General features: G+C 43.9%; 1 protein-coding gene across 1 annotated transcript in view; it reads left to right on the forward strand.

Moving 5' to 3' along the window:
- Positions 1 to 27,882, forward strand: part of LOC147729842 (protein unc-45 homolog B-like) — a 113,856-nt gene that overhangs the window by 15,636 nt on the left and 70,338 nt on the right. Inside the window, exon 2 of the mRNA XM_086954039.1 lies at positions 26,880 to 27,045. Coding sequence (XP_086810165.1) covers positions 26,880 to 27,045 — 166 coding nt within the window. The remainder of the gene's footprint in view (positions 1 to 26,879; positions 27,046 to 27,882) is intronic.

The following is a 27,882-nucleotide window of genomic DNA, read 5'->3' on the forward strand; positions in this document are numbered from 1 at the left end:
CAGAGCTGTGTGAATAATAACTGCGTCAGCCCCGTGCGTGAGTTGCATCATTAGAGCTGTGTGAATAATAACAGATGTGAACCCGTCCATAAGGTGCATCATCAGAGCTTTGTGAATAATAACTGCGTCAGCCCTGTGCGTGAGGTGCATCATTAGAGCTGTGTTAATAATAACAGCTGTGAGCCGTGCCTAAGGTGCATCATCAGAGCTGTGTGAATAATGAAAGCTGAGAGCCCGTGCCGGAGGTGCATCATCAGAGCTGTGTGAATAATAACAGCTGTGAGCCCGTGCCTGAGGTGCATCATCAGAGCTGTGTGAATAATAACTGTGCAGCCCCGTGCGTGAAGTGCATCATCAGACCTGTGTGAATAATAACAGCTGTGAGCCCGTGCCTGAGGTGCATCATCAGAGCTTTGTGAATAATAACTGCGTCAGCCCTGTGGTGAGGTGCATCATTAGAGCTGTGTGAATAATAACAGCTGTGAGCAACATCATACTCTTGCACACACTCAAACTGCTCACCAATTCAAAGTTTGCTAAAAATTTTATGCAACGCATTGTCATACACAATGCCAATAACTCAAACTTTAATGCTGCGAGACCTATTGCATTGCAAATGCTTGTTTCTTTTCCTCTTCCCCTTCCAGCCCCTCGTGAATTCCTGCCACGATGCACCAGGGGTCGGAGGTTTAGATTGCGGCCCCATGGCAAAAAACGCAACTCATACTCCACTGTTGGTACTGAAGCTGCTTGCCTCACCTCTTCATTATCTGTTTCCATTTCAGAGCTGGAGATGCCCCTTTGCCTGGTATCTCCTTGAGGTCTGATTGACTGTGACATTTTCTGATGCCGTATGTTATCAAATCTCCCTGAGAAAGTGAAAATATGTCCTCTTTGGTAGTCCAGTTTGTCTCTCCTAAATGTTGTCGCTTTACGCTCTTTTATTGTCTGTTCATATTTTCTGAGCTGCCCTCGCATTTCCTCCTTGAATTTATCTCCCTGTCACTCATTTTGCTCAATTGTTCTTTCAAGCTCTCTATTTCTTTAAGAAGAATTTCACGATCAATGGTGGCATATTTGATCAATATCGTTAACATCCGCTTTGAAAAATCTGCACTGTTTGCCGCCCACTCTTTTAGCATGTCCGGATTAGGGTTTGCATATGTAGGGGCTATTAGAATTTATAGTCCCCTCGGTACACAGCCCACATCCAAATATCGCTGGACAGACTTAATCTCCCACCACATTGAAATCTCTTGTTTGCAGGCGCGCAACCCCATTGGACTCAGAGGGCTCTAGCTCCCCCTCCCATTCTCCCCCCCCCTTCATATGTGGCCGCCCGAGATGAGACAGCTTCCTGGGAGGAATATATGATCCCATTCCGCATTCAAAAATCCCGCATACCCTGACTCCGCATTATTTACAATGCAGAGCTTTTACTCTGCAGTACAATCACTCCGCAAAATTTAACCCCGCATATAACTTTACAACGCATGCCTTTACAACAACAAGCACTGGCGTTGCCAATAGGTCTCGCAGTAGGAAAGTTTGAGCTATTGGTTTTGTAAATGACAAAGCCCTTTATGTTTTTAAAATGAAGACAAAAATAAAAGGCATTGTTATTTGCAATTGTAATAGCTCAAACTCTTGTGAATGCGAGACCTATTGCATTGCAAATGCTTGTTTCCTTTATCGCTCCAACTCGGATCAGTAACTACAAAGAAAAACAAGGCCTGTAGGCTTGGCTAATGCTAGTTTTCACTGAGTGGTATAGTGGTTAGCATTAGAAGAGGAGTGTCCAACGTAAGCCCACGAGGGCCAGCGATTGAGAATATTCACATAAGATCCATTCATATACAATAAATTAACTGTTTCAACATAAATCATCATGATCCTCAAAAGGAGTTATGGATCCAGCCTCTCAGGACCATTGTTGGACACCTGTTTCAGATAGTCTGTGGGATTGGAGAGGGAACATCACTGGCGGTGGTGATGCATGTCGGCCCATGTGACACATTCTTCTGTCTAAAGAAGACAGATAAGATTGTTATCATCACCCAGGCCTTCAGTTTGCAATGATTTGGTCTCTGGTGCGCATCACTCTCCATTAATTATTTGGAAGCTTTCTTCCTTTGTGGGAGAAAAAGGAGTTCTTGATGCGCCTGTGCCAAATGTTACACAGTCTGCGACAATCTGCAAGTGCTGTGAAACGCTGACTCTGAAGCTCTCAGCAATAATCTCCTGGGAATGTTACGGAGAAGAGAGGCGATGCTGCATTGAGTGAGGTGAGGGGGCAGGGGGTTGGGGCGGGCTAGGTGAGCCCTAGGCCTTAGGTGGATTCAGGCCTTTTCATTCATTCATTGGTCTGTTCATCTGTCCTTCTCATTTTGCTTTTTCCCAGCAAAACATGGGGCCTATTCACCTAAAAGTCTTCCCCAGTACCACGGCTGGTGACCCAATACTTGTGTGTATACCACCAGCTTGCCTATTCCAGACCTGTTGCTTTATCCAAGCTTGTACGTAAACGAAAGATTGTCAGGCGCTCTGTTATTTGAACACAATTTAAACCCGAAACCAAGGACATAACCGGTATGTTGTGGATAAATGAGGCACTCCGTATGCCCGCCTGAGTTTCACCTGTCCGTGATGCATTGTGCTTTTTTCACAATCTGTTTCTTTTAGTATGTGGAAAGGACAATGTTTGTAACATAAAATGGCGTTCCTATGCTTCCATGTAAGACAAAATCCGATTGTTCCTAAAATAATGGTTAGAGAAGGATCTGCTGATTGTGCACAGTTTTTGTCACAAGACTCTTGCGTGTCCTATCGCTCACAATTTGATTCCTTTTGTATCAATGTATGTTAAAGTGTTGAATAGCTTCGTGACAATGCCTCAGAATGTGCAGCTAAGTTCACGTTAATTGTTTAGGCAAGGTATAATGTAATTTGCCCAGAATCACGGATGCTGAGCTAATGCTGCGACTATAACCTAGTTTCCTAGTTGGCTTCTCTGGCTATTGCGCCACACTTTAGGAGGGATGGTGTGGCAGGTGGGAGGGTTAGTGCCTTTTGGCACTGCATGGCGCTGGGGGGGGGGGTTGTTTGCAGATGGGAGCAGCGAGTGGGCATGCAGAAGGCCCACGTGCGGTTTGGAATCGGGCGCAGGAGCGCATGGTGGTTGCGCAGTGAGGGGCAAGATATAAGGAGTTTATGTTGCCCCAGATGTAGTTTTCCTGCCTCTTTGACACCGGATACCCGTGGCACTGCAGGGTAAATGCAGCGCAGGAAGAGATGCTGTGGAGGCGGGAGGGGGTTTGCGCAGATGGCTGGGGAGCGGACGGTCGCTGGGGGGTTGGAAGGGTGGCACGAGGCTGTGGCTCCGAGTGGGGAGAGGATTCAGGGAGCCGCTGGTGTCCTTTGATGTTAGCTCTATGGAGCTCCAATCTGCTTTCTACAAATGCCATCAACTAATAAAACAAGTACTGGCGTTGCCAATAGGTTTCGCATTTGGAAAGTTGGAGCTATTGGTTTTGTAAATGACATTTTATATTTATATATCGTTATTGGCATTGTCAATAACAATATATAAATATAAAATGTCATTTACAAAACCAATAGCTCCAACTTTCCAAATGCGAAACCTATTGGCAACGCCAGTGCTTGTTGTGCCTTTCTGCCCCTATTAGACTCTTTTTCTCATTGCTTGTTTATATTATTTTACTATTGCAGTCCATGCTACTTTCTAACCTGATTATTTAAATTTGCAAAAGGTGATTAAAAGTGCACTGTAGTTGCTGTGTAACTTGACAAAGTTAAAAAAGCTTAAATGTGCAATGTTAAAAAATGCTACGTTTTTTTCATTTTGAAAAACTTTCTCTTACTAAAAGAAAGCCTTTGACACCGGGTGTTCTTGTGTATGATGGCAGGAAACCAGAGTAAACACAGCATAAGGTAACGATACTGAAAATACCTCACTGAAATAGTCTGTGCATATGATTTGCGTCTGTAATCAACCCTCACGTTCCTGCTGCTCTCTAAAGCCGAAAAAAAGCAAGCTTTCACCAGGACAAATATTTCTCCCTGAAATAGCTTAGTAAACTTGCGCATCACTTATCTGTTCTGTGAAGCACTCGTGTGTCAGAGGCTCCCAGGACAGAAGTTAAAATAGAAATTGTAACAGCACGTTCTCTAATCACCGCCATCATAAACTGTCGGGCACAGAGGGCAGGAGGAGAGGGCGTCGGTGGTGGTGAGAGAGGATGGGGCCCCGGGGTGCTGCGAAATTAATATGGACATGGTCTGTTTATGTAATCAATGTTCACGTTTTTGCTGCGTTTCCACGAAATTAATATGGACATGGTCTGTTTATGTAATCAATGTTCACGTTTCTGCTGCGTTTCCACGAAATTAATATGGACATGGTCTGTTTATGTAATCAATGTTCACGTTTCTGCTGCGTTTCCACGAAATTAATATGGACATGGTCTGTTTATGTAATCAATGTTCACGTTTCTGCTGCGTTTCCACGGAGGAAAACAAGCTATCCTTAGAAGTGGCTAAGGCACCTTTAATCATTAAAAATGAACAAAGTTACTTTTTCACGCTGCATTGCTTTTATCGAATGAATGTTAAGGCATGATTTGATAAGTGTGAAGGGGGAAGACTAAGAGACTAACTAAACGTGAAAGTGCCACCAGCGTTGTCGAGTAACAGATGGCTTCAAGAGGCTGCAGGGGCTGGCCATGAATAATTAGGGGAGGAGAAGCCGCACAGCACACGCTGGGAGAAGCCCTTTCATGTGCTGTGCGGCCGTGAAAAAATGCAATTAGGAGGGAGGGAGGGAGGCTGATGCGCGTGCTTGTTTGGTCACGTGATTCACGTGAACTCAAAGAAAACCGCACCAAGAAGCCCTTGGTTTGACGAGGATTTTGAGCACTTGAATTCTCGCTCCGCTCAATGCGCTTGCGCGCATTGATAGGTCACGAGACCTAAAAAGGCATGTGTGGTGAAGTTATATGTGGGGAAAAGTTAGAAAATGTACTTACACTATATATATACACACACACACACACATAAATATATATATATATATATATATAAATAAAAAAATATATATATCTATACTACTATTATAAAGAGAGAACTTGCACCTTTGGTAATCTCGGGAACCACAACGCCAATCAACACACCCAAGACATCTTAGAAAACCTCAGGGCAAGCAGAAGGACATAGGCTACATAAAAATAAAAATAAAACGTTGTTTAAAATATTAATAAATTTAAAAAAGTAGTCCCTTGCAACTAGCGCCGGCCACGACGTCTGCGTGAGGGGAGGAGCGGCGTTCACCAGAACCAGGAAGAGCAGACGACATGAGCGACGTCTGCGTGAGGAGAGGAGCGGCGTTCACCTGAACCAGGAAGAGCGGAGGACAACAGCGCCGGTAGGAGCTGCGGAGCGACGAGAACCGGAGGAGCAGTGGCAGCGCGGGGAGGAGCGGCGGGAAGCGGAGGAGCAGTGAGAGGTACGTGGCTGGAGATGTTGCTGGTGCGGGAGGCGGGAGGGAGTCGGCGGGTGCACCGCGCGGGCTGCTTCGGATGTTGCTGGAGTCCGGGCGGGAGGCGGGAGGTGGGGCGGGCCGGGGGGGGGGGCGGGAGGGAGTCGGCTGGTGCACCGCTCAACATGCTGCCCCAGCCACCTTCTGCCCCGGGGTAAAAATGCAGCCCCCAGCCCCCTTCTGCCCCAGGCAACGCTGGGGCGGGCTGCTAGTATATATATAAAGTGTAAACATATATACATCTATATACATATAAATAAAAATAAATATATATATATAAAAATAAACCAAATAAAGCATATGTATATAAGTAAATACATTTTTTACATTTATATTTGTTTTAAAATAATTAAAAATATATATATATATATATATATACATTTAAAAAAAAATACACTTAACACCCTAAAAACTAATACTACCCTGCTCCCTTAAAATACCCCAGCACCTCAAAATCCAAACCCACTCTTACTCCTTAAAATACCCCAACACCCTTAAACACTAACCCATCTTAACCCTATACATATACCCTGTACCCCAAAACCCAAATCTACCCCTGAACCCTAAAACAACCCTGTACCCCAAAACACCAAACCTACCCCTGAACCCTAAAAATACCCCTGTACCCCAAAACCCAAACATACCCCTGACCCCTAAAAATACCCCTGTACCCTAAAACCCAAACCTACCCCTGAACCCTAAAAATACCCCTGTACCCCAATACCCAAACATACCCCTGAACCCTAAAAATACCCCTGTACCCCAAAACCCAAACCTACCCCTGAACCCTAAAAATACCCCTGTACGCCAAACCCCAAACCTACCCCTGACCCTAAAAATACCCCTGTACCCCAAAACCCAAACATACCCCTGAACCCTAAAAATACCCCTGTACCCCAAAACCCAAACCTACCCCTGAACCCTAAAAATACCCCTGTGCCCCAAAACCCAAACATACCCCTGAACCCTAAAAATACCCCTGTACCCCAAAACCCAAACATACCCCTTAACCCTAAAAATACCCCTGTACCCCAAAACCCAAACCTACACCTGAACCCTAAAAATACCCCTGTACCCCAAAACCCAAACATACCCCTGAACCCTAAAAATACCCCTGTACCCCAAAACCCAAACATACCCCTGAACCCTAAAAACACCCATGTACCCCAAAACCCAAACATACCCCTGAACCCTAAAAGTACCCCTATACCCCAAAAACCAAACCTACCCCTGAACCCTAAAAATACCCCAAAACCCAAACATACCCCTGAATCCTAAAAATACCCCAAAACCCAAACCTACCCCTGAACCCTAAAAATACCCCTATACCCCAATACCCATACCTATCCCTTAACCCTTAAATACCCCTGTACCCCAAAACCCAAACATACCCTTTAACCCTAAAAATACCCCTGTACCCCAAAACCCAAACCTACCCCTGAACCCTAAAAATACCCCTATACCCCAATACCCATACCTATCCCGTAACCCTTAAATACCCCTGCACCCCATAACCCAAACCCACCCTTAAAATACCCCTGAACCCCAAAAAACTATACTCCAACACCCCCAAACTAAAACCATATACTTACCATACACTTAAATATAAAAAACATATGCTTTTACCAATCATGCTTTTACAACGAATTTCGTTGTAAAAGCATGCGTGGTAAAAGCATATAATATATAATGGCATACGTTTTTTTTGCGGAGTAATGGTACCTGCGTTATCATGGTATGAGGAGTAAAGGTATGCGAGTAAAAAATGCGGAGTGACGGTGTTTTACCTCCTGGGAGCACACACAGCCGGACCCAAGTACTTCACAGGTCTTTTAAAGATCTTTTGCTTGTTAATGAGGCTTTGATGGTTGTCACCTCTTCTTAGGGCCCCTGCAGCTCCACTCTGCCTTTTGCTTGAAAAACCAGCCCCCCCCCCAGAACATTTTCACACGGTGCTCCGGAACAGAGCAGCGTGTCGGGTTACCACACCGCTGCTAGAATAAGTATCTCAACACACCCGTTCAGAATAAATAAACAGGTCCCAACACGCTCGACTTAACACGGACAGTTTTATTGTGGCGTGAGGTGAGCTTTATATACCATCTCAAATCCTTTAAGTGAAAGTGCAATTTTGTTCTCACAACCACCTTCAGTAGAACTTAACAGTGTTAATTTACATGTCATTAAATATATCGACTGTTCTGTAAAACATCGCCTAAAAGTGCACTGGTTTGGACAGTGGGAAATCATACTCAAATAACATGTCAAATTAAACTTATCTAAATGCAAATCACAAAGTGAACTGTGATAATGCGTGAGCAGCGTTTAAATAAAAAAAGTTGTAATTTACAGATGAATAAAGATTGCACATATTGACACAGCTAACAGCCCTTAACATTCTCTTCCTCAGCTTAAATCAGAATGTAAATATGTACATACAATTTAAAGTGCAAATGCCAGGTATTGCTCATTATCAAAGTGCAAAATAACATTCTAATATATTGCAATGGCAAATATAGAATAAACTCCTGCTTATTGCCTTAGCGAGCCAGTGTTCTATCTTCAAAAGTGCACTGTACATTGACTCAACAATTGTAACAGTAGGCAACATTGGTTTATGAAATCATGTTTTATATATATATATATATATATATATATATATATATATATATAAAGTCACTGAATAAACAAAGGGGTTAGGAATACGTTATAGTTAGGATAGTTAGGAAAACTGTATTCATTCTTTTATACAATCCAACTTAAACTAGACAAACCATAGAAATTCTAAAGTTACTGCTATAACTCAAATTTATAATTGAGGCAGCACCTTTAAATTACTATAAGTTGTGTACCTTGGCATCCAGTGTTGTCACCTCATTCACCACACTACATTAACTATAAATCGCACCTTCTCCGTACCATAGCCAAAACACTATCAGACATCAAACCTAACAACCACTATAGTGATTCTCTACCCGCTAAATGCGTCAGAGTCATAAACCATATTGTGATTCCCATTTGGACCAAAATAATAAACGCCTCCCTATCACAAGGGATCCTTCCAGACTGCCTAAAAACAGGTCAAGTCGTCCCTATCATCAAAAAACCAACGGCGGACCCAGCAGATCCAAATAACTTTCGCCCTGTGACCAACATCCCTATACTTGCCAAACTAATAGAGAAATGCGTACAAAATCAACTAAGTCAACACATCGCGAAGTTCGCACTACTAGACGACTGCCAATCAGGATTCAGTACAGGACATAGCACAGAAACAGCGATCCTACATATTATCGATGATGCACTACAGGCACTATACAGTAATCAAACATGCCTACTTATCCTCCTGGACCTATCATCAGCATTCGACACGGTAAATCATGAAAAATTACTAAGCAGGCTTCATGATAGGATGGGAATAACTGGAAACGTGCTAAAATGGTTTGAATCTTTCCTGCAGAATAGAACGCAAAGATTCCTGGTCATTCAAACACTCTCACCAGCATGCCCTAACTCAATTGGAGTCCCCCAAGGCTCTACTTTATCTCCATCACTGTTCAACCTTTACATCGAACCTCTCACTGAAATCCTTCGAAAATCTAATATTTCCTACCACATGTACGCGGACGATACCCAGATTTACATCAAGATCACATCCAGGGAAGACATCATGAGAATGAATGAGACCTTAAAACTGACATTACAATGGCTATCGATCAACCATCTGAAACTAAACGCACAAAAAACCGATAAATCACTTTCTTCTGAAGTTGATCTGGAGCGTCTCGATCCTCATCCGAACCCTATGGCGGAAAAAAACAATCTAAGGATGGAGCCGATGCCCATGCGCACTACCAACCAAGGGAGGAGTCACCAAGATACAAAAGACTCTCCAAGAGAAAAACAAAGTGCAATCATCCGAGCCCAACACCAGATGGCGATATATTCATAATGTACCATCTGCAGCCCATATGCCTCGAACACTGAATTTGTGCTAATATCTCCACCAAAGAAACACACAGAAGTGAAGGAATGGTCCAATATGATAACAGCATTAAATTGCACCCCTACTCTAGTTGGCTCAGCGAAATCTATAGGAATCACTCTAGATGAGAAACTAAACATGAAAGCCCATATCAACGCAATGGCAAAAAGCGCCCGCTACCATCTGAACTACATCAGAAAAGTGAAACCATTCATATCCAAAGCAGACCTCAAACTGGCAGTTCAGTCTCTAGTTATCGCGAGGATTGAATATGGATGCACAACGCTAGCAGGTCTACCAAAAATTTCAACAGCTCCCCTGAAAGCATGTCTAAATGCAGCCGCACGACTGATCACTGGATCAAGGAAATTTGACCATATATCGCCACACTTGAAGGCATTAAACTGGCTACCATTCGAAGCAAGAATCCAGCTAAAAATGGCATGCATAACACATAAGGCGCTCCACCACAATACACCCAAATACCTAGCTCAGAAAATTAAGCTATCGGGAGGTAACAGACCAACCAGGAGCATAAATGAGCTAATGCTGAGACCTGCCATCTTCCGGAAGAAGAAAACTTACGAAAGGGCTTTTTCAGGAGCAGCCCCTAGAATCTGGAATTCACTTCCTTCAAACATCTGAAAGATTGAAGATACAGCAACCTTTAAGAGGGAAACGAAGATCTTCCTAGTGAGTAAATTCCTTCCATAGACGAGGCACGGGAAGTCAGAACTCTTGCGCAAGGACTGGAGCTGAAACATACACATGAAATAGTTGATTAGGATCGATTGACTCTTTTACACTTTATTTGCTACTATTTACAAAAATTTATGTCATACTATATGCTATTACTCTCGTAGAAATTTTATTGATATTGTCGCCTTTTGTATCATTTATGTACCTACCTCATAATACTGTGAAAAATATGATAACAATGCAGGACTATAACTACCTCATGTAATGTGAAGCGCTCTGATACCCAAGGGTCTTTTTCGCGCTATACAAAACTCTTCATAAATAAATAAATAAATAAAACAAATTATGTAATTTGCGATATCATAAGTGTTGTTATGAATGCTATGATTTGGATGCACTGTTGAGAAGTGTGGCTCACTGGTTAGAGGAGGCAGACCTAGAAGCAGAGGTCAGCCCGGGACCAGGGTTCAATTCCCGGCTCGGCGGGGTCTTGAGTCCTAAAATGTCCCCGGACTTGACAATTCTCGCTCCGGTGCCTACTCAATTCATGGGTTCACACTCTGCGACTCTGGGCAATAGCTTGCTTAATCTCCACAACGGCCCCTCGCGGCGGGATGCCTGGCTTTCACCTTGCGGATACCCTGCCAGGGTTATCTCACAGGGGAATACCAGGACGGTATATACTCTGTAATAATTTGCAGTGTTCATAATTGAAAATCCAATAAAATATGTTAAAAAAAATAAAAATGAATGCTATGATTGCACATGGTATAAGTGATTCAAATCGTAGGGTTGAGTGTCATTTATTAGTTTGTTGTTAATTGGAGTGTTGTACAGTACAATGGAGTAGAGTGTGGAGGAGCGTAGTGTGCTAGAGTGGAGTATCGTAGAGTGAAATACAGTGTAGTAGAGTGGAATGGAGTGGAGTCGGGTAGCATACAGTGGAATAAAGTCTGGAGTGGCATGGCTTGCCATATAGTGGAGTGGAGCATCATAGAGTGGAGCGACGTGTTGTACAGTGGAATGGTGTGTCGTACGGGAGTGCATAGACTGGAGAACAGTGTTATAGAGAGGAGTGGAATTGAGTGGACATACAGACCGCTGTGGTCACAGCAACAACTGTAAGTTCCTGCACAGTGTGACACACATGCCAAACCATGTAGGAACTGGGGGGTGCAAATCCAGGGGGCACTACTGTCATGGTTCCAGCCAGGGAAGAGTGGTGGTGCGTGTGGTGGTATGTTTGGCAATTCCAGTCTTGGTTAGAGCGCAGGACAGCAGGGCAGGTGAGCGATCCAGCGCTCCAACCAGAAAGCACACTCAGTCAAGTGGGATGCACTACGGGGTGAGACTGCATAACGCTGCGGTACTCTAACCCATTGGTTCTTCCAGTACTGTTCCCGATGAGCCTGTCCCTGTGACCTACGACCCCCCTGCGGACGCCTTGGAGTTCCCGACTAGCCCGAGCCCTTGCCGACGCATGTTGGCATTTTCCCTGCTGACAAAAGCCCCATGGTTCCCTGGCACCTAGACCGTGACACGTTCTGATACGTGTGGTCACAGGTTTCTTGACTTTTCCCCGTGGCGCAGGAGTGCCTTGTTTTACAAGCACCGCGACACGCTCAGAGAGCGTGTGGTCGCTTCTTCTTTTTTGTTTCTCCACGGTGCAGGAGCACCTTGTTACAGCGTGACACGCACAGGGAACGCGTGTTCGATGTTTCTTGCCTGGTCCCTCATAGCGCAGGAACGCCTTATTTGTTTACATATTGTTTGCCTTTGCGGTGCAGGAGCGCCTTATTTTGTTACAGCGTGACACGCACAGGGAATGCGTGTTTGTTGCTTCTTGCCTGGTCCCCAGCGACGCAGGAGCGCCTTATTTGTTTACATGTTGTTTGCCTTTGCGGCGCAGGAGAGCCTTATTTTGTTACGGCGAGACACACACAGGGAACACATATTCGCTGCTTCTTGCCTGGTCTCCACAGCGCAGGAGCGCCTTATTTGTTACAGCGCGACACGCACAAGGAACGCGTGTTCGCTGCTTCTTACCTGGTCCCCCACAGAGCAGGAGCGTCTTGCTTAGCGACACCATGACATGCACAGGGAATGCCTGATTGTGGTTTCCTTTGTTCTCCTCACCACCCAGGAGTCTTCCTTGTTTTTCTTTACATTTTTACCCTGCTGCCACGCAGGTGAGCATGGAGCCCTTTCCTCTCCTTCACTGATGTTTGGATTGCTGGTGCCATATTCTTCCAGTGCTTCAGGAACTGGGGTGTATTGTGCCTGCCCTCGAGTTGCTCCTTCTCCAACCTTTGTTTAAGGTGACTATATAGACCATTACTCACCGTTCCTTGTATTGATGTGAGTGTTGTGTGTATGGCCAAGCTAGAAGGGTGGGCAGGCGCACTAACCGATTGGTTCCTCTCTTATATAGCTGGCGATACCGAGACAAGTGCCCTCAGTCTAGTGGGACTCTTCACCAGGTCTTCACTGACCACGTCCCTTCCCACCACCTTTTGACTCCTTCCCCTGGTCCTATCCTTGCCTTGGTCAGTATATCAACCTTGATAGGGTAAGGAGGGGGACGATGGAGGTTGTTCGCGTTGTCCCTGTGAAATAGCCCCATGAGCATCGCAGGGAAGTTTTGTGGGGTTCTGAGAACTCCGTGTGCCCCCCGCATGTACTCCCTGGGCCCAGAGGCAGCAGGGGGCTCACCAACATGGAAAGGGTGGTGGCTTGGCAACTCAGAATATGCTCGCCGAGTCGCTGCTGCACCACCAGCATATTCCCGACTCAGACCGTCGTGCCGCGGGATCCTAGATACCAACAGAGGCGGCGGTCCGACCGCCACACTCAGAATGGGCAGTACCCCTAATCAAGCCCAAAAAGTGGAATAGCATATAGTGGAGTGGAGTGGCGTAGAGTGGAATGCTGTGGAATGGAGTGGCATGTGGATGTAGAATAAATTAGGTAGCAATGTAGAATATGGTGTGAAAAGTAACACATGATAGAAATTTGCTCTGCCTTCAGTTTATCCAGATTGACCAACCAAAGCGGGGCCATGCTCTTGTATTGCATTAGCCATGCAAGGAGAACACCATAGAACAGGGGGTCTACAAACTTTTCTGTTGTGAGAGCTTTTTCTGATCAGTGAAATCATGGTGATTGTTAGAAACGGGACCCTGGCTGGCCAAGACTCGCGTCAAGGTCAGTCAGGGATCACCATTCCTAAGGTCAGGGCAAGGGAGTCACACATCAAGGTAACCCCCGCTCACCCTCTAGGTAACGTGGCGCGAGCAGTCTAGGCTAAACTTGGAGGCGGTATGAGTTAAGTATTTGGGCACGCACCCCAGCAACAACACACAAGGCCCACCACAAAGAAAGACTCCACACAAGGTTATATATGAAAAATAGCCTTTGTATTATAATAAACAGAACACATTAGATAACACACGCAAACTGTACAATGTGCCAGAGGCACGGGCAGAATTTACAAGGGAATTATGTACAGGACAAGGCCACATGGACCACTGTCAGGGGTAGGCACTTGTTAGAAAATAATACTGGTAGGTATACACTTATGACGTAAACATAGAATGATTAGCACCAAACTTGTAAATGCAACACACATCCAGTAATCACTGGAACAGAGTAAAGACCTCCTACGCAACCCTAAAACACTGTAGGAAATCACGCAGGTAACTAGGACCTTCTCATCAGGACCTAAGGAAGGAATACCAACACCTAAGCAATTCACTCTTAGCAAAGGGAAGGAAACCTAAACATAAAATGGGACATCAACAATCCTCTATGCAGGTCACATTTAGCAAAGTGGATAAACATAAAATGGGACATCACCAATACTCTACATTTAGCAGAGTGGATAAACCTAAAGTGGGATGTCAACAATTGCACATGAGGTATTAAACACAGAGGTGCAGATTAGAACATTTTGCGCAAGAATCACATAGCAAGAAATTACAATGCGCGGGGTGCACGTAGCACAACACTCACAATGTCCCTCAGGCCAACTGGCCTCGAAAGGGGCGGAATGCCCTGCGTCTCAGTGTCAGGGAAGCTGCGCAGGCAGCACAGCACACAAACCAAAACGTAGCAGTTGCCCACAAAGTGCTGGGCAACTGATGCAGGAAAAGTTAGGGCAACGTTGGAGCCAGGAGGGCTCAAGAACAAGGTGGGGAGACACAGTGTGGGAGCCACGGGGCTACAACCAACTAGCTGCCTGTGTCCCCCTAGAGCCTCTCAGGGCTCGCCGAACAAATGCACAAATGTAGAGCTCCAGCGCTCTCAGGATAATATGCCCCCAGAGCCTCTCTCAGGGCTCAAAACGATGTGGGCAATGAGCCTCGCTGGGCTCGCAGGACAATGGGGAGCTCGGAGCCTCGTGGGCTCGAAAACGCAGATGTGCCCCTGAAGCGTCTCAGGCTCTAAATATTCAAAATGCCGCCAGAGCCTCGCAGGCTCTTCACACTTATGCCCAAGATCGTCGGAGTCCCTCACGGGGGACTCAGGAATAAACCAATGCCCCTGTGAAGCCCTTGTGGCTTCACTCCGAATGCTAGCGCGAGCTCGCGCTACCGGGGGAGAGGGGGCGGACACCAACAATGTGTCCCGGCACCCCTCCCTTCTGCTTCACTCACCGGCTGTCTCATGGCGGGGCTCTCCTCTTTCTCCGGGAGCCTCCTAGCAGCAGCTCACTCACGGGGAGCCTCGGCGAGACGCTGCAAGCTGCTTCCTGTTTCCCGCCTGGCCTTGTCTCGCTCTCCCCTCCGCCTGACTTCCGCCAGGGCCGCCAATGGGGGTCAGGAGGCGGGACTTCCGGGTCGCTCTAGGCAGCGGCCCGGCAACAGCTTTCACTCCCCCTCGGCTGCGGCGGTGATCACGGGAAAACGCCGGGTGGGCTCCGGCTTCAATCAATAAAATGTCAACGGGGCAATGCCGGGTGGCACCGGCCTTAGATTAAAAGATAAAGCGAGGTGGCACTCGCTACTTCGAAAATCGGCAGATCGCTCCAAAGCCGGGTGGGCACCGGCAATGTCGATAAAGCGCTCCCAAGCGCTCTGGGAGCAAGGCACAACGCTCTCAAGCGCCAAGGGAAGCGCGCTCGGCGCTTCAAGGAAACAAAGCCCGCCTAGCGCTATAATTCAAAAGTCAGAGCGCCTCCAGGCGCAGCAAAGCTCCAGCAGGGTCTGGAGGCAGGCAGGGGGGCAAGGCAGGGCCAGAGCCAGCACACTGGGTCTCCAGGCAGGGAGACAGCCAAGTGGCGGTCCTCTTGGCCCCAGCAGCAGCAGCAGCCCCCTCTGGCAAGATCCTGGAAGAATACCAAAGACAGGACAAATTGTATGGGGACACAGCCCCTTCTTATACAGAAAAACCTCTTTGTCTCAGGGTGCAGGGTGGGGGGAAAACCAGTCGCAGCTGGTTTTGAAGTACTCTGTTTACCTCAACCACCCTCTCTATTCACTGGCAGGGCTAGGGCCATCAGTCGCACTACAGGGGGTGGAGCCAGCATTGTCTGGGGAAAGTCCAGGCCCATCAGGGACCAGGTGCACTCCTCCCAAGCCATCAAGCATGCTAATCTCACACTCACCACCGGGCAGACCCATCCAGCCTTCCTGGAGCCAGGCTCACCAGCCAGCTCCAGCCAATCACACTGCAGGCATATTTTACAGTAATATGCCAAGTCCCAGAAATGGCATTTCTACTCATGACACACACATGCCACATACACCATTGCAAAACATTCATTCCCACGAACACGCACATACCAAATTCGAGCATGCACTCCCCACGCATCAGGAACTACTAGGGACACAGACATTCCCCATGCATCCCTATGGGAGAGCAGGCCAGCCTAACTACATGCACGCACTTTACTCTGGGACACAGAGAAAAAAGTGTGCACAGACCAGAAAATCATCCACGCATATCATAGATCTAAAGCAAAAAGATTAGGGGTGAACCTGCCTTAAGGGCCAAGTCCAACAGTGATCTACTGAAATCTAAGCAACTTGTGCATTGCTACCAGACACCTCACTCCATTCTTAATTGCCTGTAAGCCTAATTTCCATAGAGCCAGATATTATGGTTTGAAAAAAAATCATTGACTAGGGTCACTATGACAGGGCTGCTGTGTGTGTCAGTGTGAGTGTGGTCTTTGGGGATGTATAAACATGTGTGTGTATGAATGGGATATAGGTCTATGGGTGATTGGGAGCCTGTGTTGTATGTGTTTGTTGCACAGGACATATGTTTTGCCATATGTGCACTGCTACATGTATAACACAAACCTACAACCATTTTCTTATATGTATGTATGTATGTATTTGAGCTTATATATGGAAGAACTTTAAAGTACAGAAAACTGTTCTGCAAAAAGTTTTATAATAAGGAATATTTTTCTGCACTTAAAATTTCTGTAACTTAAAATAATGCCTGTAGTTTTCAGTTATAAATATGGCACAGTGTCTACCAGCCATTGGGAGCAAGATGCCTCTGTATGTAAAGGCGACACTTTGAAATGGGAGAACATTTTAATGAAAAGTTACCTTAATGAATAACTCTTCATTGTAACTTTCTCCTTTTTTAAAGTGTCACATTTACAGACACCAGGCCACTGGGAGCAGGAAGCCTGTAGACATGGGGCCATATTTATAACAGAAAAATACAGCCATTTGTTTAAATGGGAGGAATTTAAAATGAAGAAACACGTTCCCTAAGAAATTAAGACATAATTGCCTTAATTGAAAGTGGATAAAGACATTAAGATTTAGGGGCACACGCATCAAAGTTTCATTTTGTGATTACCAAATAGCGATTATTTGAGAAATCACAATTTGGTAATCGCAAAATGCAATGCAACAAAACAGTGAGCAAATAGCGATTCTCTAATTGTGATTCCTTAAGAATTGAAAACGCAATTAGGGAATCGCTATTTGCAATTGCGACTCCATCCTAATTGGTAATCACAAATTAGGTAACGCAAATGCAAGGGTGCCTAGGGGCCTACGGCCCTAAGGCGCCCCTAAAAGAAAGTGCACTTGTGTGCCACATGGCACTTTGAAAAATAATTTTTTTTTAAAGTGTGCACATGGTTATCATCAATAAATACCCAAAACCGGAGAGTGGACCAGACAAACCAAAAACAGCACCAACCTCCAAATATGTACAGACCAATCAATATTAAAGAGAAAATGAATTTCGCGTGCCAGTCCAAGGATACCCCCGATCCAAGGGCACCACTCCCACCGCAGAGTAAAACATATTTGTCCCAAAATTTGGTACGGCACCACTTGCAAAGTCAATTAAATCAGATCATATTTCTTGAAGTCCTTATTGAAGTGCAGAGTCTTGATACTTGTTCAATTGCTTTTATTTTCTTATGTTTATATACCACAATCAGCCGACGCGTTTCGTTCTGTACAACAGAACTTCTTCAGGGCGTTCTTATTTTATTCAACATTGGTCGGTAACTCCTTGATATAACCAAATATGTTATATATCCAAAAATCAGGTGGGTCACGAGAATGTTCTTATTATAACGTATTGGGCATAAATCTCACTATTTCGGTTAAAAAAAACTTAGATTGTATGTGACTGCCTCCTAATATATATTCCATATAGTCCCAAATTATGTTAGCAAGATATGATAGTCAAAATCACAATGTTCCACAAAAATGGTTAATAACCCGAAATGTAGGCCATGTATGCTCAGAAACCGATCACCATTAGAATCAACAATCTCCCGCCAATGCTTCTAATGGTGATCGGTTTCTGGGCGTATATGGCCTACATTTCGGGTTATTGACCATTTTTGTGGAACATTGTGATTTGGACTATCATATCTTGCTAACATAATTTGGGACTATATGGAATATATGCTAGGAGGGAGTCACATACAATCTAAGTTTTTTTAACCGAAATGGTGAGATTTATGCCCATTTATGCCCACCATCTGTGATCAAGGGCATCTGCCCGAAACGCGTCAGACCGTGTTGCTGTTAAATTTGGTCTAAATAAACATCTTGCCTCTAAGTTGGGATTCGTTGTGGTCCTTGTTCGCCAGGAAGCAGCTGGAGGTGCAGGATTGCTAATTTCAGGATCTATATATATATTGTGGAGAAGTGTGGCTCACTGGTTAGAGGAGGCAGACCTGGAAGCAGAGGTCAGCCTGGGACCAGGGTTCAATTCCCAGCTCGGCGGGGTCTTGAGTCCTAAAATGTCCATGGACTCGACAATTCTCGCTCCGGTGCCTACTCGATTCACGGGTTCACACTCTGTGACTCTGGGCAATAGCTTCCTTAATCTCCACAACGGCCCATCGCGGCGGGATGCCTGGCTTTCACCTTGCGGATACTATCTCACAGGGGAATACCAGGACGGGTTCCATAAGCAAGCGCTTAGAAACCGCTCGGTGATTTGCGCTATATAAATTCCTGTACATTTACATATATATATATATATATATATATATATCTATATATATATATATATATATATATATATATATTCACATCACCACCAGACGACTCTCCTGCAATCCCCTGCCACAGGAAAGAGAGACACGGACCACGGGAAGGTATGGTTCAGATGTATTTATTTCCCCTCAGTGACGCGTTTCAAACTTCCTCAGTCCTTGATCACACTGACATTGGGTAAGCCATTCGCCATTTAAAATTTCCATTTCAACACAACGTGACTAATGAACATAGAGAACATACTTATCATCACGGTGGCATACAACTTATTTTTGTAGTCTGTTTTCTAATTTTGGGTCATTGGTTTTGCATAACCTTATTTTTTAAAATCCCAGTAAAATACTCAATTTTAATCTGATAACAATGCATTAATAAATACTCACATATATAAATTAAATAAATAAATATATGGATACATTAAAAAGATATATAATGTATATATAATAACACATATTACAATCTTTTTAAATAAATTAACCAAGGTAATAATTCCAAAGTTAAAACCATCTATAAATATTGATCTAAAAACACAGTAATAATATATTTATAATTGTGCAAATATGCAATGTTATCATAATGTCTTGATTAAATCATTATAGTTGCTGTCCTACTATATTCAAGGACTAGTAAACTGACCCTATTAAGAATTTAGACTATTAAAGTTTCAATCATGCCAAAGTTGAGAATTCTATGATGATATAGAATTATTTCTACAGAAAGTGCAAGTGCTGCCTAAAATACATAATTCTATACTGTTAAACACAATATAAAATTAAGTGCATTCGTGATAGTGTATATGAAAAAATTACTAAAGAGCAATGAAGAGTATTAAATAACCTGTTTATCTGCATAAATGCTTAAAATGTATTTGACCGCAAGGTAACCATTGTCTGTGTATTTGGAAACATAATTCAAAAATTCCCAAAAAGTACTCTGAAGGGAGAAAAATACTGACTTATAGGAAATAGTGGAGATCCTCTGTGTTGTTTAAGCCATTTGGAGTTTTGCTGCCTAATTCCAAAATCATGGTGGATTCAAGTTTACGTAACTTTTTTTCTCTATCTCTACCTCTACGCAGTTTTGGGACAGCTTTAATGACAAAACACTTAAGACAGTTGAGATCGTTATTATGCACTGCCTTAAAGTGTCTCGCTACTGGATACGTGGGGTCATTGTTGACTATGGCGCGTAGGTGTTGCAGAATTCTGACGTGCACCTGTAGCTTTGTACTACCCACATATCTTAAGCCACAGGTGCATGTCAGAACATACACTGCGTATTCTGTTCTACAGCCAAAATTGCCCTTAATCTTAATGGCAGTGGGACTAAATGGGGTAGTATATTCAGATGTGTTGACCCCAAATTTGCATGCCCGGCACAAGGTGCATTTAAAAAATCCTTGTCTGTTTGTCAACCAACTGCCTGGGGTTTTCAATTATGGACTGTTTTTCACTACCTGTGTGCGCATAGATGGCCCTTTTATGAACGTAATGGTCGGTCGGTCAGGAAGTCTGGGGGCTAGTACACCATCCGTCAATATTATCGGCCAGTTACGCCTGATAATTGACCTGATCTTCCTCTCTTGTCTGTTGTATCTGGTGATAAGCCTAGGTATCTCTTCCTCCCCATCTGTCTTATCCTCTAGGAGTGTGGGAAGAAGGGATTCTCTTGATTTTTTCTTCACTTTTTTGACTGCTTCCTGCAATCTCCTTTCCTCATATCCCCTCCTTCTAAATCTCTCCAAGGCCTCCTCACAACATGTATCAAAAACATCTTTGTTGGTACAGATTTGTTTGTGTCTAAGTAATTCCCCATAGGGAATACTGTCTATTAGGTGTTTGGGATGAGCACTGCTGGCATGTAGGGTCGCATTTCCAGTAGTGCTTTTTCTATGTAGTGTGGTTGCAATTTGTCCTTCTTTCACAAACACCCTGACATCCAAGGATTCTATGCTTTCATTATTTATCTGGGAGGTGAACATGAATTATTATTTACATGGTCAGACACTGCAGTGTTATTTTGTTTAAATAGTAGTTTTGAAGTAGAGATAAGTGTATTTAAACGTAGTGATATTTGTGCCTGCAGACGTTTTGCGAAATTTTACTGTTTTTTGCAAAAGTACATCAGTACATAGTGATGTGTTCTCACAAAAAATGTGATTTGCAACATCATAAGTATGGTTGTAAATGCTGGTATTTTAGTTAGTATAACTAATATAATATAAAAAGGTATAAGCGGTGCCGCCCTGGAGAAGGCTCAAGTTATAGTTAATGTAGTGTGGCTACCTCGTTCAATACAATGCATAGAGAGGTGAGCCAGTTATAATAATTTGAAGGTGTTACGTAAATTATCAAATAAAAACATTTCTCGTCTACTGTGTTTTAAGGTAGTCCCAGATGAAGATTAGGTCTAATTCAGTGCAATCTTGTTTGGAAGTCAGATTGTAGTGAATTATCCTAAATGAATTTTGATATCTGGGCAAAAGCTGCTCTTTCTAGACATTTGCCTAGGATTGATCTATTTGCTATTGGTCTGTAATTTTTGAGGTCTTCCAGGGGACAGTGTTGCCATCTTCAATAATAGTTGTACTTATGTATTTTTGAAGTCTTGTAGAAAAACCTACTTTGTTAAGTAGTTGTTGATTGGTGTGCTTGAAAAATTGTTGCAAAGATGTTTTTGAAGATTTGTGGAAGACAAAGGTCAGGAGGCCAACTGGCTGGCCTGCTAGTTTTGATAAGATCCTGCCATTTGGCTGGTGATAGTTATTTAACCCCTTTGACGCTCATGACGAGCTCAGCTTGTCATGAAGTACACCTCTCGTACGCTCATGACGAGCTAAGCTCGTCATGAACCGCAGGATTTTCAAATTTCCAGCGCACAGCGGGAAAATGCGCCGCACCGATGGAGTTAAAGGAAAGCTGAGCCTTTCTTAACACTCCCTGAAAGGGATTTGTTGGGAGTGAGTTCATGCAATTGCTTTCTTTGTGTGAGCAGTATGAATAGAACATTTCTGCTTTTGTTTGTGCAATGAGTTGCCAGTTTGTGACAAAATTCCTATGAAATGGGATAGGTTACTTTGTTTCTTCAGTGTATTTAGGTTTGCGAAATTCTGGAAGTATTTGTTTTTTTACATTTTTTTATTTTGTGTAGTCAACTCTACTCCAGTGATAACTTTTTTAGGTTTTGATTGAGGACTAGAACATTCTGGTATTTCTGTGTAGGTTACAATTGATTTGAGGATAGTTTGTTTTGAGCCAGGTCAGTTGAAGCTTTGTCATTTGTTGTTTTATGATTTTTAAATCTACATTCATTTCATTTCAAAACTTTTATTCGATTAGCACTTAGCAGAATCATAAAAAGTACATCATAAAATTACAGTACATGTTTAAATCACAATGTATAATTCAAATAAAAACTGATTGACTTTAAAAACTATGGATAAAAACAATTATGACGAATTGTGTACAAAAAGGCATAAAATCATGAGAACGGTAGCTCAAACTGTACAGCGGATTTTCAAACATGATTTCAAAAAACAAGCTACGCATTTAGCGGCATTTTGTGAGTCTAACGACTGCAGGACCAGATTAGCTGGCCGACAGGTTCTCAGGCCCATTGCACGAAGAAGGGGGATAATCCAGCGCTTGCGGGGTTGCTCGTAGTATCGGCAGAACACAGTTACATGTAATGTGGACTGAGATGATATTCCATCACACGGACATTTAATCAAATCATGGGACCAGTTTAACTCAGTGGGGAAAGTAACAAGACGAAAGAAAGAATTAAATCGAAACCTAGTTAAGACAAATTTTTCATAGTTAGATAAGAAAAAAGTTAAATATGGTTGGATACCAGGGGAGGTCTGGACCATTAAGATCTGCATATTAGTTGGTTTAATTACTTCTTGAGAAATACGCAAATCTCTGAGGTGGTTTAAACAGAGATTTTTCAGGGCACTCCTGGAGATGTCTGATGTTGAAGTGGGCTCAGAGAAGTAAGATGTGCAGTTTAAATCCTTTAAAAAATTGGAGACATAAAAGAGCCAAGGAATTTTGCTCCAACAAGCCAAGGATAAACAGTCAGTTATTAGTGAACGGGTTAAATGGCATTGCGGTTTATTCCAAATACGGTGCCATAAGAGGATCGGTTGACATCTGATGTTATCTATAAATATTCGATGCCCAGCTCGATATGGCAACCGTAAATTGGTTTGCTTTGAGGAAGTGCCAAGATGTATTTTAAAAACCCGTTTTGGACCTTTTGTAGATCGTCTACGGGAGCGTAGCCCCGAATACCTGCGCCGTAAGTTGCTACGCTATGACATTTAGCGTGATAAATTTTAAGCAACTCGGCTGGAGCTGGTTTGCCCAATTTACTTGAAAAGGAAACAAGAGCAGAGGTTGCTCTCTGATAGAGTAGCTTTTTACTAGACACTGCTTGTTTCCAGGATAATTGGTCATCCATTAGAATACCTAAATAGGGATATTCCCTGGCGCGTTCCAATCTAACTTGTTCTATAAAAACAGGTTTAGGGTTCTTCGCCTTGGGCCCGAAATGCACAACAAATGTTTTGCTTTTATTTACTTTCAACCCCAAGGAAAGCATAAACTGGCAGTATTTGTCTAGTTGCCTTTGTAGCTGTATTAATGTTCTTGCTAAGATAACTGAGTCATCTGCGTATAATAGAGCGGGAATAGGGCGGTGGTTAATAGATGGAAGGTCCTGGCTCCCTACTAACATGGCCGATTCCAGCCCGTTGGTATACAGATTAAATAGGAAGGGGGCCAGGACACAGCCCTGTCTGACTCCTTTGTTTACTGCGAATGAAGGAGATAGTTCTGCGCCGATCCCGTATCTCACGCAAGCGGTAGCATCAGAGTAGAGCTTGCGGAGAAATTTTATAAGTGGGGGGTTTACCCCCAATTCACTGAGAATGGACCACAGCCTAGAATGTATCACGCAGTCGAATGCTGCGCTGAGATCGACATAAACTAGATACAAATTACCTCCTTTTGCCCCTACATACTTGCCTATTAGGAGGGTGAGATTCAGTGCCTGTTCAACAGTGCCAAGTCCCTCCTGAAATCCATACTGGAGATCGGTTAGGATGCTATTCCCCGACGCCCAATCCTGGAGACGTTCCAAGATCAGACGGCCTGCGACTTTCCCCACGGAGTCCAGGAGGGAGATAGGCCTGTAACAGGCTGGATTGTTGCATTCACCCTTTTTAAAGATGGGGAGCAGAATGGAGGAAGACCAGGAATCTATTAGGCCTATCTTTGATACTGCTGCCATTACCTGGGTGAGGAGGCGTGACCAAAGTTCTATGTTACTTACAAAGATATCAAGTGGGACTCCGTCGGGGCCGGGGGCCTTACCAGTTTTGGAGGATGATAGTGCATTAATGACTTCGTTTAGGTCGAAGTAGAGGTCAATGGGATATATTGGATCCTTGATACTGTCCTTATCCGTCTGAGCCACAGTTGTAACGTCGACGGTTAATCCACCAAATATCTTTGAAAAGTGAGCCACCCACTCGTCAGCCGTCACAGCCACATTTAAGTGTTGAGAGGCTGTGGCATCAACCAAAAAGGGTGATTTAACTGTGCGCCAAAACAGGGAGCTGTCTTTACGTAGACAACTCTCATGTAATTGGGCCCAAAGATTTTCTTTATTTCCTTTTTGCGGTTGTGTTGTGCCAATTTGTAAGCCTTTCTAAGTTTGGCAATCTCAACTAGATCTCTATTTTGACTGTGAAGGGCTCTTTTTAGGGCAGTTAATGCTTTACGGCAGGTAGAATCAAACCATCCTATGGATTCCTGTTCTCGGGGTTTATGATGACAGAATAATTCTGCCCGTATGACTTTTAAGATCTACAAAAAGCTGGATATAATCAACTGGGGGGTGGAATCCTCTGCCAGGCAATTGTTCAACCAAGGGAGGGCTTTGGAAATAACTTTGCCAGTCATTACTTCAGGGTCAACTTTGGACCATTTTACTGAGAAGCCGTTTACCTTATCCATGGTCAGAGATTGTTGGTTTAATAAGCTGATCCTGGTGTGAGGTAAAGGGATGTTAATTGACAATAAGATACTATTTGGGAAGTGGTCGCTTGAATTATCAGAACCTGTTTTAAATAGTTGCAATATTTGGGAGCATAGAATATAGTCAATGAGACTAGACAGACCCATACCGTAAAATGTAGGCTTAAATTCAACGGGTGATTCTGCAAGGTCATTAGCATATTCCAGCTCCAGGGAAAAAAGACAGTCATTCAGGGTATTGCCTAAATACAAGTGTGTGAAATGGGTCAAGGGGCAGCCGTGTTCGTCTTGGAGACCGCAAATACCTTTCTTGTAATTGTTACACAAAGGAACATTGAAATCCCCCCCCCCCCCAAATCACATAGCAAATACTAGAGGGGTACTGTTCTGACCGAGTTTTCTGCCCCTTTTTGAGTGAAGGTGACTTTAGCCTGCTATCATTCTAATAGGAGGACTAGAACCCCAGACCTGGCCTATTTACAAGGTGTTTGATGTAATTCCCTATCCTTTTCTTTATTCTAGGACCCATAAACTTATGTTAAGGAATAGATTCCTTAGTACTAGTACTAATCCGTCCTTTTGTAAGGTTGCTAGTATACTTCTAATGGAGTTATGCTTATTTCGGGCCTTGCAGGCCTCAAACGGGAGAGACTCCATCTTTCTTTCTGCCTCGGCAGCTTGAGATGCTTTTAGGTCAAATGTAATGTTTTAGTTATGAGGTGTTGTTTGCTTGGAGAGAACCGGCTCAGGCTGGCCCTTATCGAAAGACTGCATTTTTTCCTTGTGTCGAAGACATAACATCAGGCCGGCCGGCTGAGAACGTGTCCTTGGCACGGGGTGGTACAAGAATTTGGTGGGCGGCAGGTTACTGGCCGTAACTTTCCATGCATGAACAAGGTTCCATATTAGCAAAAGCACGAAGCAGTCAGTCAGTCAGTTAGTAGGCGGCAGCTAGCCGTTAGCATTATTGCAGTTAATCAACTTAAGGCAGACAGTCGCCATTTTGAAGTCAGAGAAAGACCGAAGGCTAATACTCTCTTAGAAAGATTGAAGTTATTTTAGCTGGAGCAGCTGGTGAGCTTTGATATTAAGATCAGAGCATGCAGAGTGAAGCAGTTAGTGGAGAGAACGAATACCAGAGCGTCAGAAACTGAGTTATAAGATCGAAGCTGGAAGGTGAAGATAGTCCGTGATTGAGAGGAGAGAGGAGTAGTGTTGTAGTACTAGCTGGAACGTGGTATGTTTTGTAGCCCTGAATGTGCATGGGCTCGGTGGCCCAAGTTTCCTGTAAGCATACTATTTGGTGAGCATTCACAATATCTAACCATGGTTTGAAATTTATCTTAGAACGGAGAACTGCTACGTTCCAAAATAAAACAGAGAGCGTCCGGTTAGAGGTAACTAAGGTACTTGTACTCAATGAAACGTCAGAAGGTAAAGTTCCTGGGCGTGGGAAGGTGTGTGTTGTTGAGACAGTGGAATAAGGTACCAAATGATCATTAAGTCCAGAAGGATTATCTTGTACTAAATCTAAGTCTATTGAATTTAGGGAAGGTGCTTGCCTGCTAACACTAGGGGGCTCAGTCAATGCTATTGCTTCTCGGGGGACTGATGGTTCGAGGGCCCATTCTACAAGAGAGGGTGGTATTATTGGTTTGGAATTTGCCATTGAAACTACGATACCATCCGTACAATGTGGGCTCGAGGAGCAATAAGCTGGATGCAATAGTTTAGCCTCGTGAAAGGTGAGACCTGTGCTATCCTGATTAATGCACTTCTCTGCAGAATGGATCCCCATCACTTTCTTGGACTTCAGGCAGGCTACAATAGTACACTGTTGTGGTAAAAACTTGGTGGTTTTCTGATACGGATGTCGTTAACGAGGGGGCGGCGCCATGCTCTGCGAACAATTGTGTTGTATATCTTTAAGAGTCAGAATAATTATAATAATACAAATATGTTCTCCAAAAGGCAAAAGTTCAAATTAACAATATTCAAAAATTTCACAACATATCTTACTTTTTTTGTTAAAATTTCAATCTGCTTTCCCATGGGTATACCCAAGACTGCTTGGTCCTCATCTGCACATCTTGCTTCTTCTACAGGCAACTGCCATCGTGCACATGATTGGATTTGACAAGATCGTTCGGATCATGTCTGTGGACCATGAAGAGATTGCCTTGGCAACCTGCAGCCTGGTGCAGTCCATTGTTGATTCTCTGACCGGTGAGGAGAAGAGAGAACATGGAAAGGAGGAGGCTATAGTCCTGGGTAAGTAGTAACCCCATCACCTGTTTCCTGTCTCTGTGCACCTTTCTGACTTGAGAACATTCAACTTGCCTATGGGCGATGATTGCAGTAAAATCAGATGTGATTTCAGATAGTGTTCTCCTAAAACAGTCTGCAGAAGAAAGTACAATGGGGAGGCGAGGGGAGAGTCTTACATGTAGTGCCTTGACCCGTAGTAGTGTAGTCAGTACTGCCCAGGCAACACAGTTGGATAGTACCAGAATCTCAAATACAACAGAGTTGAACTCTCTTAAGTCAGGTTTAACTAACCCAGTGTCTCAGATCACTTTAAGAAACTATGACTAATGTTCCCAGCACAAGAGATACCAAAATCATTCACTGCACAAAAGGTAGGCATGGCTCAGTGACAATGGCGCACTTCCTTGCCTTCACTCACTCATGCATAGAGAGTGAAATGGGCTGGTTCCACCCTCTGCATTTGGGGGCCATCTTGGAGTGGGCAAATTGACTTTATCCCACTTTATCATGTGCTACTGATAAACCATTACCAGTACAGAAGCAGCGCGGGCTGCTGCAACGTTTCTTCCTATCTACTTAAAGGACACTTTGAGTGCCCTGGCGGACTCTCCCTCATTTACAGCTACGCAGCAAGTAGTGCCAGCTGCACAGTTTAGGCCTTTTACAGCTGCGCAGCAAGAAGTGCCAGCTGCACCGTTTAGGCCATTAACAGCTGTGCAGCAAGTAGTGCCAGCTGCACCGTTTAGGCCACTCTCTCTGTGGGGACAGTTTTGACTGAGTTTGCAGTGAGATGCACTACTTCGCTCCATTCCCTCACAGCTGCGCAGCACTTAGTGCCAG

Source organism: Lissotriton vulgaris, chromosome 2_1, assembly GCF_964263255.1.
Source record: "Lissotriton vulgaris chromosome 2_1, aLisVul1.2, whole genome shotgun sequence".
NCBI lineage: Eukaryota > Metazoa > Chordata > Amphibia > Caudata > Salamandridae > Lissotriton > Lissotriton vulgaris.